Here is a 15,808-nt window from a genome sequence, read left to right as displayed (position 1 = left end):
CGACCCTGTTGGCCTCTCAAATGCTGATCCAAACTCTTGGGTCTCCGCCCAAGACCCTCCAATAAATTCACCTGACCTGAACCTCTCTCATTGAGGTACTCCTAATCAATCTTCCGCCCTCGGGCTCTGGAATCCACATCATCCCGGGTCTCGCTCCCTGACCCACTCACTGGCTCAATTGCCACGACTACACTGCAATAACTGGAGCAATATCTGCTCTAAACCGAGCAACAAACTATCTGAGACTTGGTCTACAATCCCGAATGTGCAATCGATCGCACCATCAATCCTCGCCGCCTGATACAAGAGATCCAAGGCGAACTCAAAATCCTAGCAGTCCTTCCGCTAACTAGCTCACCATCGGACCCGGGACCAAACCCTGGTCCTTTCCCTTGCGTGCTCATCCGCATTCTGCACAGCAGCTACCCCCACGATCCAATCATAATCAAAATTTCTCTTTCCTAGGCTTCTTAGATTCTCCAAGACTCTCACTAATTCGAGTATGGATCCTGTGCTTTCAGTAGTACGGGCCCATACTACCTTCCACACCTATCCATACTTTCATTAGCAATCCTCCCGAATCCTCTAAGTCACCTATCCCACTGATGCGCCAAATTTCTGCCAAACAACAACACAATATCCACCGAAGCACTTACCAGGCTTCCCCCTAGGCTCCCAACCTCACTGAACCGCCCCAACTAACTCACTGAAGCATATCCTAGGCTTTCCTAGGTTCTCAACCTCGCGCTGCCATCAGCTGCTGAGGAACTCCCCATGATGCCAACCATCTACCTCCTGGATATCGTTATATCCACTTAGTAGCTGACTCCCATCATTCCAGAGTTCCACAAAGCACAAATCAAGCAGCATTCGTGCATTAGCACTCCAATCCAAAGAACTATCAAAGAACTTTACGTCCACATGTCGCGACTTGCGCTGTCCACATCCATCCATCCTCACTGTCGGCTGCCTTATGCATGCAAATTATACACAGAACAGGATCTAATAGACTGTCGAATAATCGACTCTACCCTAGGACCACAACCAGACGAGGAACAGGAAATAAGGCCAAATCCATTATTCTAAGGCTATAAGATCCTAACCGTATACAATTTTCAAAACATACACATTGCAGTTACAATTACCAATTATCATTCTCATTCCAGCATGGCATCCAATATCCTCATGGCTACAAGCACCACATATCAGGCCAACCTATTGCTGACTACTCAGTACTAGCATGCAAATCTAAAAGCTCATATAGCATATAAAGGCATCTCTCCTAGCCCTAACTAGCATGCGATATCCAGATTCATAATCAAATCATAACAAATAACAGATGTGGGTATTCTGGGGAAACTTACTTGAGCTCGGCTAATTGCATGCACCACACCCTTTCGTTTCTTAGAAAAAATTTCCTTCAAAACATTTTCCTTTAAAACCTTACAGATCCTCAGTTTGAGTTCAGACACACCCGAAAGTATGTCCGGATCCCTCAAACCAAGGCTCTGATACCAACTTGTAACGACCCAAAAATCAGGGGTAAAAATTTCATTTTTGGTTACAGCTAAAACAATGATATCATTTATTTCAAAAATGCCAAATTCTCATTAAGTAAAACATCTATGAGAGTTCATCCCAAAATCAATCATTGCGGAAATCATAGGTGTGTGCACTGTGATCAATCCGAGCCCTTCATTACCAAATTGATGAAACCTGAAACCAAAACTGTAAACCGTAAGCACAAAGATTAGTGAGTCCCCCAGAGCATACCCCACACACACAATCCACATAACACATATCATGTTAGCTATAAAAGCTACCTGTATCACATTTCCTGCTAGCTATAGAAGCTACATATAACACATAAGCCATGCATACCAAAAATCTGTAAGGATGTCGTGGGCTCCCCCAGGGTCTTACACCATTATGCCATGGGCTACCCCACATGGTCTTATATCCAATGTCACGGGCTCCCCCCCCCCCCCCCCCGAGGTCTTCCATTCAAGTATCACAAAGACAACTAGCATAACACATATCACATAAACATATCATATATCACAGAAATAACTACACATAACACAAATAACCTGTAAGGATGCCGTAGGCTCCCCCTAGGGTCTTACACCATTGTGCCATGGGCTACCCCACATTGTCTTATATCCAATGCCACGGGCTCCCCCCCCCCCCCGGGGGTCTTCCATGCAATAACACATAATCACATAGCATATCAAATCATAGATGGCTAACACATAAACCATAATCACATAATGGGCCAACCTTGGTGCCTTAGACCCATTGGTATGGTGAGAAGACTCACCTTGAATGCAGAAGCTTCCTGAAGAATTCCTTAGTTGCTGCCCCGCCAACCTCCCGAGCTGCCACTACCAATCAATATACCCAATTAGAAATTGGGTCCCATACCATAATCCTTAATCCATGCATGGGGTAAAATGACCATTTTACCCCTGCTCCAATATGATCCAAAACTAAGTCCCACACCCAAAACAAAAGCCCAACATTATAATGTTCATAAACCATCAATGGCCCAATTTTCCAAATTGGGCCCAGACCTTTCTAGTGGACCTTATACTAAAACCCAATATTCTCCTTAGTCAATAATCCTGACCCAAATGGCCCACGAAGGCCCACAACAACCTAGTCCAAGAATTGGCCCAATCCTAGGCCCATAAATGTGAAGTCCATTTTTATATTGGGCCACAAGGCCCAATAGGCCCAACTATACCAACATTAGCCCAAGATACATTCAGATCCACAAACCGCAAGTCTAGGCCCAAAACCATTAGGGCCCAAAGGTCCGAAGTTTACTAAGGCCCAATTCCTCCTGAGAGCGTACGCCCAGCGTACCTCTTCTGTACGCTTAGCGTACCGGGCAAAAGAGTTGTACGCGCAGCGTACAAACGGCTCATGCACAACATTCATTAAGTACTTAATACTTGATCCAATAAGTCCAAATTACAGATCTGAGCTATACTTAACGTCCAAACCCATAAAGTCACTGACTTGGTGACTTTGCATCTCCCAAACAAACCCAAACTCCAAAAATGGCATTCTACTTCCATAAAAGTGACCCTAACTCAAGCATGAATCCATTAAGACCATCAAGATGGCAACTTTCTGTCTTAGGGACTCAAATAGCATCAAGGGTGGCAACCCCAAGCCTAAAAACGGATTTGGAACCATAAAGCTCCATTCTTGGGACCAAAAGATCCAAAAACTCAACATAATAGATCTAAGCATTCAATGGTCAAGTTCAAAGCTTTATACCTTCATCAAGCTGAGAATGAGTCCTAAAAGCCAGATCCATAAGCTCCTTCTTGATTCCCATCTTTGCATCAAACTTCATCTTCTTGAAAATGGGTCAAACACCCCAAAAATGGACTCCATAAGCTTAAAATGCCACAATGGATGATATAATACGATTTCTAGGGTTTAGAGGGGTGGAGGCTGAAGATGTTAGGGTTTGGTTATGAGATAAGGAGTTTAAATAGGGTCCAAGACCCTAAAATAGGGTTCTGATCTGACTGGAGTAAGCCCAGTTTACTCCGGGGAACATTCGTGATCCTCCTGGTCAGTACGCCCAGCGTAATGTCTTCTTCACTAGTACGTCCAGCGTACTCCTTGTGTACGCCCAGCGTACTCGGCTAAGCCTGAAACTACTAAACTTCTGAAGGCCATAACTTCTTCATTATAAATCCGTTTTCGACGATCCTTATATCCACGGAAAGGTAACGAGAAGCCCTACACTTCTATCAACTCATATCTTCCTAAATACCTTCCGAACAAAAGTCCATTTCCACAAAAACCCAAACTGCCCTTTTTACCGAAATACCCCTAAGCTCCAAAACACAACTGAACACCCGGATCACTTCTAATACATCACCCGCACCCAAATGGGCCTAGATCTTACCTTCTCTAGAGCCATACTCCTTATGATGACCAACCTTCGACCCACATCCTCAAACTAGAAGTCAATTCGGAACAGAGCGTTACAAAATGTTTGAATTAACTTTTGTAGTCGGAAAAGTCAATAACTTAAAAAGTGTTTAGCTAGCTTATATATGTAAAATGACTTATTAACTTATGAATTTTTCAAAAAATCATGTATTTGTAACTTCTTAAAACCCGCATTTTCAACCTTAGCAAGAAGCCAAATTGAAGCCATTTTCTCATGTCCAAACATGTTTTTAACTTTTTAAAAAAGCCAATAAGTTAATAAGTTGTTTCAAAAAGCAATCGCAAACACCCTCTTATATATTTTTTTCTGTCTCAATCTTTTCGTTGTAAGATCATACTATTGCCGCTCTCTCGATGGTTACTGGCCACCGCACGGGACATAATTATAACCTTCACTTTTTTGTCTACATTGGCGCCTCCTCTTTTGTCTCATCTTCTTGCCGGGGAAAGCCATAGCACCACATTGCGTCAAAACACCACCGACTCACCCATCTTCAACCACCGACCGTCAAAATTGATTCCTGCCCTTGAATCCGCCCTCGATCATCTCCTTCTACCTCCTACACCCACTCTAGCCATTCAATCATCACCGAAAACTAATCTAAAGAAACAAATATATTTATTAATTATATCCTTTAACAAAATTATCAACTACTTTCAAAGGGTAAACCTTATAAAAACCTAACATATTTTCATCAAAGTCTTACAAAAAACCATTATATTATTTCTTTGTACATTAAAACCCTTATATTTTTTAAAATGTATCATTTATGGCATTAAGCTCGGTAAATCCTAGATAACCAGAAATGCTAGGTAATCGATTCTCAACGTTTTGATTGTTACAATTTGTTAGATTAAAAAAATTCAAAAAAAAAATGAGGGTTTAAATGAACTAAAAAAAATAATATAATTGTTTTTATACCATTCAAGAAAATAGATTAGGTTTTTCTGAGGTCAGAAAACCTTAAATAAGAATTTCAGAAAATATAAGGTTTTTAGTGCACTAAAAAAATAATATAGTGGTTTTCTTAAGTATTTGATGAAAATACGTTGGGTTTTTTCCTGAGATTTTCCCACATTCAAATACCAAAATTAGTCATTTTACTTGGAATTAATCTAAAATGAGCTTGCAAAGAGAGGATGGGGAGGGTTGTATGGTTCAAGGACCTAAAGTTGAGCGCTCAATAAAATATAATACTATTAAACAGTCCCACAACCACCTTCAATTCAGCCTAAAACCTACACTTTCACTTTGTAATAGCAATGTCTTCTCTTAAATGACTCCTTTCGATTTTGTTAATTTTGTGATCCACCCTTCTTGACTTAAATGAACCTTGACGGTAATGTAAGAAAATACAGACAAAGAAAAAGAAGAAGATGAGGGAGGGGGAGCGGATCTCATATGTAACATATTCAAAGAAGGAATACAAACACATTGCATTTACGGATAAAAAATGTTGCTATTATCAAAAACAAATATAATATCATTACATTTATAGATAAAAAAAATACAAGTATATGTTGGTGATTTTAGTGTTATCAACATATTTTGGTGTAATTATTATTAATAATGAGATAGGTTGAGCTTCATTTACTAACCGAGTTTGGAGGTGCAGGGGTGAACACTTGGTGTTAATTATGAATTTAGGAATACGGGGGTCAGGGGGTAGTGCCCCTAGGTGCAAGGTTCCAAGGGGTTGTAGCCCTTGGTGGGGTCTAGGGGCAACACCCCTAGCAGTGTCCAAGGGGAAGACCCCCTAGTGGTGGTGTAAGCGTTAGTTATGTCTCATAACTACCAGTTTTGGCGCCAAATCTGGAGGCAACCGCCATAACCTCTTTTCCTTCTAATATAAGAACCTTTATCTGGTTCCAGAAAAAGGGTTGGAACTCATATACACGAAAATTATATTTTGTTCTCTCTATCTCTAAATAACACAAAACAACAAGGTATATTTTATGTGTTTCGATTTTGGAAGTGTCCTGATTTTCAAAATTACATTTCGTGGATTATCCCAAATTGGATTTCGAGATACCCTTAGGCATAAGGGTCGAAATCACAGATTTTGGAAAGTGATTGCAATCACGATCCTAGAAATTATCCAAGTTAATTCATATTCTAAGACCCTAAAATCCTATAGTATGTTTATGTTAATATAAATACGTTGTTATTAAGGCTAAAACATAAAGTACATTTTACAAGAAGAAATTAAAAACAAAGACAACTGGAAACCTTTAGGTTTATTGTCATTTATTATTAACTAGTGCAGGAACCCATGCTTCGCATGGGTTGGAAGACATTTTTTTCCAGATTTGTTGATGTCAAATGTAGTTGTGTTGGATGAAAAAAAAGTACCATCTAACCCCAAATACAGCAACTGAATCAACCAATATATATGATGGTTTTCCTTGAAATACAAGTAAAACAAAAAACAACAGATGACTGAAAAGCGAATGCCCAGAACAGGAAAAAAAGAGAAAACGATAACCTAAAAAAGACAAAATTCTTTCAGACTCTTCATCTGATATCAAACATGTTTCAGATTTCCTTCGCAAAGTATGCATTTGGTTGTGGTCTCTTAACTTGAAGGAAACACATAAATTCATTCTTTTTAAGCAACCTGCTTACGTATTTCTCATAAAACCAACATACTCACAATTTCTTACTAATAATAGCAACCTACATAGATTTCCTTATTAGTACCCATAATATTAAAAAGAAAATTTGTTACTATTTTTTCTGAATAAGTATGTTGCTATTATTGAGAACAGTAGAGGTAGGTCCCTTCAACATCAGGGTAGGAAGGCCATTTTATACAGTAAATCGTTCATCTGCTAACAGCTTGTGCAAACTCAAAACCTAGCTATCGCCTGAATTAAAATAGATATAAAATAAGTTTTTGTGATGAAAATATGAAAATTATAGTTAGTGTACGCGATTTTGTTGCCTGTATTAGAATCGATTTGCCTAACTTCACCAAAATGCCTTGACTTGCTAGTAATTATCTCCACCATCATTTCCCGATTCCAAATGTACAACTAACAAAATCTCTCATTATTTTCCATCATTAGTACCTTAATCTATAACACGTTTAACAAAACGAGAATTTTAATCTTTAGATATGATCTTCAGAAAATTAAAGAAGGTCAATACGGTAAATAAATAAATATCATATTGGATTCATAATTTGACATATTATGATAAAATATTTTGTTTACTCTATTTGTTTAGGTATAAAACCAAATTCATGTCAAGAGAACTCATCATAAACAGGGCCGTTCCAATGGTTTTCATGCCCCGGGCGAAACGGAATAATAGTGCCCCATTTTTACGGGATTGATTTACTTAAAACCTTTAAGAGAAATATAATTTAGAAATCAACAATATAATAAGACCTTTTATCTAAAGATGCTATACAAACTAACACACACAAAGTTGGCTTAAAACAATGTCTTACAACATTCTTGAAACAACAAAATCTACAAACTTTGATACAACAAAACCAGTCAACTTTTTTGAAACACCAATCATGGTGTCCTACTTTCTGAGTATTACCAAGAATAGCAAACAACTTGTGAATACCACACAAACAACATGATCAACAACTAACTTATGACTTCACCCTATTAGTGACTAAAGCCGATGTACAAATCAGAATATCACTAAACCCCCCTATACTGAGTAAATCTTCAATCCAACAATGAATGTAATATATCCCTCTGCTTCCTTCACCATTCAGAATAATCTCAGAAAATCAGTTGCAAATCATAACTTAATAAACAAATTTTGAACTCAAATAGAAGGAAAATCGGACCAAATCGAACTACAACAGGTACACTAATTTCTATTGTGAACGAACTCCAACAACAGGCAACAGTGCACAAAAATCAGGCTGAAACAAACAAAAAAAATCCGATTAAGAGAAATTAGAATAAGAATAAGAGGAAATCAAACTCACCCAAATCAGAATAAAAGAAATCAGAAATCAGAAACCTTAAAACCATCTGATTTTGGTGCCCTCGGTGGTTTGCTTCAGAATTAAAAACAATAAATAAAAACACTCACCCAAATCATAGGAATTAGAAGAAACAAGAAGAAATAAGATTTAGAGGGATGTATGTGTAATCGGTATAAGTTCAACGGTTTAAAGGCTGCCTCCTTGATCTCTATAGTGTACGTTATTCAAGGGCATCGTTGATTGGATTTGGCGATTACAATTCTCAAGGTGCTTCAAACCTTCAATTATTTAGCGTCCATGCTCGCCTGGCCTAGACGTCGGTGTTTTGTCGATAGAAATAAATATTGGGTTAAACTGTTGGGCCAAAATGGTATACATATAATTACATATTGGATTAAATTTATAATGCCCTTTCTTTTTTGCTGCCCTGGGCCTTAGCCCAGCTCGCCCATGTATTGGGCCGGCACTGATCATAAAGAACATAAATATCAGTTTTGATAAAGCTACCCATTTGTTATGTTTACTTTCATACACTTTAAACTCTCTATTTTGATTGATAGACCAAAGTATTACTGCATTTTTCACATGCTGCATACTTTCAATTGCATTCCCAACCTGATTTTGTTTTCTGTTTCCTTCCAAACATCTATATGAATGTTTTCCTCTAAATTTTCTATGCCATCATCTCCTATATTTCCAACATCATTCATAAAGTCTACAACTGGATTGTCACTCACATCATCAGAGTCTTCCTCAATATGGCTTAATGACTCACTGTTGGATTTTGAGTTGGGATCATCAAATACAAACTCATTATTTGGCTCAAATCTATCATCGCTCGACAAAGGAAATGGTACTTCAAAATTACGAAGGAGATCTACCAAACTAGTATTTGTAGGTGGCACTATTTTATTAAATTCAACACAAACTTGACCCCAATAATTTTCATCAGTCTCTGCTAAATAATACAACATGTCTAAGGTTGAATCATTTATAAGTGGTGCAATATTAGATCTCCCAGCATATTGGTAACATAATGACATATTCAACTTATATGAAGATTTTTCGACTCCAACAAGTGCATAAACCAAATCTTGAAATTGTTCGTACCGTATTTTTTGCCTAATAATGTCTGAAGCAGACACAGTTGATTCGTCTCCCTTGATGATTCCATTCTCATATTCAACATTACCACCCCAATAGAAATTAATAATAAATGGACGATTTAGAGTCATAAATGTAACTGCAAGACAAATCGTATATATATATATATATATATATATATATATATATATATATATATATATATATATATATATATATATATATATATATATATAGTTTCACACAAAATAGATGTAAAATATTTAGAAACTATACATACCTTATATTAAATATATGAAAGAACTAATTATGTGAATAATATGGAAGCATGAAAGAACTGAGAAATGTGTGATTGAATGGAAACAATTTTGAAAGAATGATGAAGAACCTTAGCTCGTAAGATCAAATTTATAGTATCAAAAAGTAAAATGAATTCAACTAAAAAAATTTAGATATGACAATTCATGCAGCTTTATTTTAAGAGTTTTCAATAAACAGTGACATTTTTGTTTTGGATAGAGTGTTAACTTTTACAGGTTCAACTATTTGATTGAACAATTTATATATAAATATTAATATTTATTTATTTTATTATTTATATGATTCTAACAATATGTATATGTTAATTGTATTTGTATAAATAAAATAATATTTAATATTATAAAATTTTGGAATATAAATGAGATCGTTTGTGTCGTAAAAACAATTAAATGTTATCTATAAAATTTAATAATATAGTTAAGCTAGATAATATTATATATATTAGGTAAATGTAGAAAAAAAATATAGAAGGATAAAATTTTAACATATTTTAAAAGACAAAGGACCAATGTTGTAAGTTTGTGAGGGCTCCTTTCATTTTCGTATTGAGTTTAAGGGCAGGAACCTCAGTTCTACAAACACAATTAAAAGAGCACCATTTCTACAAGAGTTTTTTGAAAACTGCCCCCTTTTTGCAAAAAAAAAAAACTCGTTGTATTGTCATTACTGGATTATCAGTTTTATTAACTATGATTATTCAACATAAATTATAGCATAATTTGTAGTTGAAAGGATCAACAAACCCCATAAGTTGCAGACTTTTTGAAGAGCTGATATTTTGGTGTTTACAAATTTGGAGTGTATGGATTAAACAAAAAAAAAACAAACACTGAATCTTTGGGAAACGAAAACCAGAATATATATGAGTAATATATAGCAAAAGAACCTAAGACGAAAGATGGGCGAAACCAAACACAAAGAACAGAGGGTGAAATATGGAGAATTAAACCCTAATCGAAATACTTCATGTGATGAAGGTAGTGAGAATTTGATTGAACGTCTTAAAAAAAGATAGGGGTGTGCGCCTATCATTCAACCACAGTTCCAGCCGGTTGAACCACCTCTGCCATCGACCTCACTTCCTCCCCTCCCTATCGATTTGACTCTGTGATGTTGCCATTTTTTTCCAACTATGAATCCAATTTAGGAGGAAATAGAGATAAAGGAAAGTCGGTAGACCAAACATCGGGTTGGAGTCGGTGGTGGCGTGGTGGAGTAATTTAATTGGGGAATAGAAACGGTGGAGGACACCATTGTCAAGATGTAGACAACATATCAGCTCCATCGTAATTTTTTTTTACCGAAACCATGTTCATAAGAACACTCTGCTTTTATTCATGGGCTTCCTTGATTATAAAGTGTTAGGTTATGGCATTTTATTCAAAAGATGGCTTATCTTCACATAGAACTTGAGCATTGCAATATTTGAGATTACCCCAAGTAAACATAAGATGGCAACATGTCGATTATATCATCATGATCCTAATGTCGCCAAGATAGTCGATATATCATTCATAAGGATCGTTTCAAAAGTAACTATGATTATGATCAACAAGTTTAAGCTGATTGAGTCGCTCAACATCTCATAAAGTCACATTCATACAAGGGTTTAAAGATAATTTAAAAATACTAAAATAAATAATTTTAATACTCATTTGAAAGAAGTAGCTAAACTCACTTTCTCCTTTTTACATGCAAGAAAAGTTTCTTTTTTTCGGCAAGAAAAGACGGCTTATAATTACCTCACAAGCAGTCCCTATGTGAAGCAACTGAAGGGTTTGAACATATGTATCCATGTCAAATAAGAAATAAGTATCATTGATGCCCACTGGTCTCGATTGTACCCCTGTCTTAGGATTATAAACTTGGAACCTGACCAACAAATCACCGTTGTTGGTCAGTTCCAAAGCTTTAGTTAGATCTCCTTCAACTTGATTTGTTTTTTTATTGAAAAACCAAATACCAAGAAACATCTACATCTCTCATCACCCAAATCCAAGTATCATCGATAACCCTAGAAATCACAGCTAGAGAACCTTGAATGGTTACTAGTTTTCAGTTTTCCCAACTGGATTTTGGCAAAGCAATCATGCCACAAATATGAGTCCTCAAATCCAATGTCATTATATAACGAAGTTGTACTTCTTGTGAATAAGGAAAACAACGTCCTACCACCCAATTAAGGCAATACCCCATTGAGATAACACGCCCCTGATAACACTTTATTATACAAAGGCATTGGGGAAGCAATCCGACACCACGCACGTGTCTTCATGGCATAAAAAAATGTACTTTCTACAATTCCCCCAAATATGGGTATACTCACAATCTTGTTCTCATTAGTGATTGGGTCGAAAGCAAGCCCGATCCACATCCCACAAATGCATCTCTGAGGACAATCAGGCAGGGTTAGTTGGCGCATAATCGAAGGGTTCCATAAACTAATTATACCTTTTACAAACTCAAACAGACAGATAATTCCGTTACATGAAACAACAATATTGACATTTCCGAGTGGAAACTTGAATGTTGTTATACCAATGTATCCACACAATGATACAATGGCAATTGGTCTTCTGCATGTAACGTACAAAAGAAGTCAACGCCATATTCTTCTATGTGTTTATGTTTAACTCTGTGTGTGAGCAGGACCCTTTGTGGGGATCAAGAAGCGTGCATGCGGATGAAACCAGGGTTATCAATACAAGAACATAATGATTTGGAGACTGATCTAAACCGGAGGAGGGATTTGGGAGGTAGTCTTGTCAAGATTTCAACAATCAACTCTTCACATAGATAGTGATTCTGTGTTTTCCACAAGATAAAATTAGTAGTATATAGAGGGTGTTTGGGATTACTTTTTAAATGACTTTTGTCTTTTAACTTTTCTAAGAACTCAAAAAGATGTTTGGAAGATACAAAAGTTCTTTTCAAAACAACTTTTGTAAAGAAGAAAAAGATGGGTTTTCAAAAGTCAGGAAAGTGTGACTTTTAAAGCTAAATTACACTCAAAAGTTAAGAAATACAACCCAAACACTTTTTAAAAACAACTTTTAGCTTTTGCATCCTTAAAAGCTAAACTCAAAAAAAACTTTTAAAAAAAAAAACTTTTAAGTTCAAAAAGTAATCCCAAACACCCCCTGAGATGTCAAAACATCTTTTGTTGTTTTTTTAAGCTTTCAAAAAGAATATTTGTTTAATCAAATTGTACATTCTTTTTGAATGAAATCAAGTATATTACAATTTTGCTTGCTTTTCAAGATTTCCTAAAAAAAATTCCAAAGATTACAATGCTGGCAAGTATAATTTTGTAAGAGTGTATTTCTTAGAGATGTTTTTCATTGCTTATTTTGTTCTTGTTTTGATATATATTTCAGTTACCAAAGCAACATGCAAAATCACAAGTTAACCATAGGCTCAACCCTCAATGCCCTACTAATGTTTTTTAAAAAAATCGTCATAGTTTTCTACTGCTAACTACAGATCGTAAATAGTAATACTCATATCGATAACTCAAAATTTTGAATCTTGAAAACCCAAACAAATTATTATCATCACAAATTTAACAAGCAAGAAAATCTAATTTTAAAAGGGCATAGCAATTAATCACTGGATCAAGAAGAAGAGTGACCTAAGAAAAATCGTCAGAGTGAGGGACCAAAGGACTATTGAGGAACAGGCGATTCACGGGACTATTGCGACTTGCGACTTGCGACTTGCGACTTGCAAAGAGGGAAAAGAGTGCAGGGCTTTAAAAGGCCTAGATGCTTCACAATTCACACAGGTTTTCACTATAAATAAATAAATTGAAAAAAAAAAAGATTTGCCAATATACTTCCTTAATATTTATTTAAAAATAAATTGTTTCCAAGATTATAGAAGTGTGTGAATTAATTTTTTTTTTTGTAACTGAAGATAAGAAGAGGGGCTAAGACTATAGATATTGAAATTGGTTACCCATATCGATCCAAGGATATATTACTCTTGTAGTCTTGTTAGTAAGTCCATGATGATGTTTAGAAATACGAGTAGTCTTCAAACCAGTTCGTATCTGCTATGTATTTTAAGTTGTTTTTTTTCGAACTTTGAACAATTATTAGGGTTAGTAAATTATCCAACTAGGTGTAATCTTCATTTGTTTTATTTATGTTTTGATATATAGAAAGGGTCATTCCGATATCAACCCATCTATTTAACAATCTAACATTTTTAGCTAAACAGGCTTGGATTGAAATTCAATTTTCAACCCATTTAATTAAAAAGTCAATAAGAACCCAACCCAATTATGAGATGCTCTTATATGTGAAACTTGAATTCAACGTATGGTTCATCGTTTTCCCATATGATGGTTTTCTTTAACATTCAAATTAACCGTTCACTAAGCTACAATTTTACTCCTAACATGACAAAACCGATTAAAAGGAATCAATTTAGCAACACCATCGATCTTGATGCCTAAAGCTCAAAACAAACATAAAAACCCTTAAGTTTTTGCTTAGCATCCGACATTTAACTCAATTTCATTTTTCATCTTCATTTGCAAGTCTCAGTTTTCTAAAACAACAAATAGAGATGTGAACCACAAATATAAGACCTAAACAAATCAACTCTAACCAATGTACAAAGACTAGGAAACACATATTTCCTCCATCTTACCAAATCAACAACCCACAAAACACATTGTACGCCTGTTAGCCTGAAAACAAAAAACAAACATACACAATGTTATATCGCCTACAAGTTCAAAAACCTTAAACCAATAAGTGTAATACACTACCAGTTATAGTAAATGTTATTTCAGACCTGAAACACCACCACCATGATGCCGACCAATGTACATCATGGTTTTATTTACGAGTGGCAAATCCGCCTTCTCATTCCTAGCTTCTAGAAGCTTTTCACTGTTCGATTTCCATCAAAATCACACGATTGGAAGAGTAATAAACTACAACTAATCATTAGAAAAATCAAATTTAATGTATTGATTGATGATTTTAGCGTACCTGGTGTAGGGTAATGGACAGAATATGATAACATAATTAGCTCCGGCACATGTGAAAGTGCTGGTTTTATCATCATAAGCATAGCTGTATGAACGTGGGCAAACGTGCTTAAAATACTGTGAGTATTCCGTCGGCGGGCAAGTCTCCGGCGTGTTATACCCTTCACTACAGCAAAACCTCGGATCCCCAAACGCCTCACACGCGCTCTTACACGCCACCACAGTCCGACTCCTACTCGAACGCGCCACCCTCAGCGCGGCGGGGCAACCGGCGTTTAAGTCAACTAAACAACCGGTGGAACTGCATCCTCCGCTCGTAGCGTCTCTGGGAATCACCAGCATCGGGAGGTTATACCCGTCGACCAAACTGACGTCATAGAAATCAAGGCCTTGGTCGCCGTTGAGTGTGAATTCCACTAGCGTGGCGGGAGGTTCGGCGCCGCGGCCTTCGCACTCGACTTTGCCGGAGCCGCAATCGGCGGTGACGCAAGAGAATTTTCCGGTTGAATCTGTCCGGCAATCGGTACGACCCCATAACCGACCCGACCAAGCTACGGGTATTCGTAGGGTTCTTGATTTACCGGGGTTTAGAGCAAAACCGGTGGGATTTAACACGGTTCTATCAGCGCCGGTGAGTATCCCCGGCCATATAGTGTGCCGACATCTGTTCACGACCTTAAACGTCGTCGATTCGACCACTGTAGCCATTAAACAAAAGCAAAAATATCATCAAGAAATTGAAGAAATTATTGGGGATTAGTGGGGAAAAGAGAAGCATACCTGAAAGTAATGAAAATGTGAAGATTAGAATGAGAAGGATTGGAGGGATATGAAGACGATTCATTTGGGAAGAGGAGTCAATTAGGGATTGGGATTGGGATTGAGATCGGAATGGGGTTTGAAAAGGGAAAGGCGTCAGAGTAGAAAAGCAGAAACTTTGCCGATTTCGATTGGACTTGATCTTATTCTTCCCACCAAAAATAGTTTTTGTACATTTGTGTGATTCAGTTCACTAATAGGACTTTATGTCAATATCCAATAAATACTATCAATATCATGTTTAGTTGTTTACTAACTAAAATATCACACTCATGTTCAAACTATATGGAAATGATGTCGTTACATGTGCATCCTTCATACAAAATAATTCTACTTTGCACATAAAAATCATTTTAGTCCAACCAATACCGATGATAGTGGTAACATCATATTTTAAGATACCAAGTAGTTTAGGTTGATATGATATAGATCCGGTAAAAAAAAAAATTTGGCAGCAAAGCCAGAAGTTTTTTTCTACGTATTTTTATTACGAACCAAAAAGGTGAATAAAAAATAACATGATTCATAAAAAAAAATCCAAAAAACATTTCGATGATTCATTTTTGCGATGATTTTGTTGTTTGTTATTCACTAAAATTGTCATGAAATTGGATTTTTGCTTAATTTA

At 36.4% G+C, this 15,808-nt stretch overlaps 1 protein-coding gene across 2 annotated transcripts; it reads right to left on the bottom strand.

The window, feature by feature from the left end:
• Window positions 1-13,867: 13,867 nt before the first annotated feature.
• Window positions 13,868-15,386, bottom strand: LOC145166241 (Pathogenesis-related thaumatin superfamily protein). Of its 2 annotated transcripts, none has more exons than XM_079085181.1 (4): window positions 15,142-15,386; window positions 14,363-15,059; window positions 14,137-14,260; window positions 13,868-14,055 (listed from the first exon to the last, which is right to left on the bottom strand). In XM_079085181.1, the coding sequence occupies exons 1-3, from the start codon at window positions 15,203-15,205 to the stop codon at window positions 14,152-14,154; spliced, it is 870 nt and encodes a 289-aa protein (XP_078941307.1). In that variant the 5' UTR covers window positions 15,206-15,386; the 3' UTR covers window positions 13,868-14,055; window positions 14,137-14,151. The 2 variants fall into 2 exon arrangements, with proteins under 2 accessions (XP_078941307.1, XP_078941308.1); XM_079085182.1 differs by having other exon boundaries at window positions 14,163-14,260; window positions 15,142-15,384.
• Between the last annotated feature and the right edge of the window lie 422 nt (window positions 15,387-15,808).

Source organism: Lactuca virosa, chromosome 3 (genome assembly GCF_052849685.1).
Source record: "Lactuca virosa cultivar CGN04683 chromosome 3, Lactuca_virosa_CGN04683_v6, whole genome shotgun sequence".
In the NCBI taxonomy this organism is placed as follows: domain Eukaryota; kingdom Viridiplantae; phylum Streptophyta; class Magnoliopsida; order Asterales; family Asteraceae; genus Lactuca; species Lactuca virosa.
This window is presented reverse-complemented; position numbering and strand designations above follow the sequence as displayed.

What these genes read in the sequence shown, in the direction of transcription:
- LOC145166241 (XM_079085181.1), bottom strand. Translation starts at nt 15,205, where the DNA reads ATGAATCGTCTTCATATCCCTCCAATCCTTCTCATTCTAATCTTCACA. An exon ending in CACATTTTCATTACTTTCAG is followed by an intron (nt 15,060 to 15,141) that starts GTATGCTTCTCT and finishes TAATGGCTACAG; the next exon opens with TGGTCGAATCGACGACGTTT. An exon ending in TGTCCATTACCCTACACCAG is followed by an intron (nt 14,261 to 14,362) that starts GTACGCTAAAAT and finishes GAAATCGAACAG; the next exon opens with TGAAAAGCTTCTAGAAGCTA.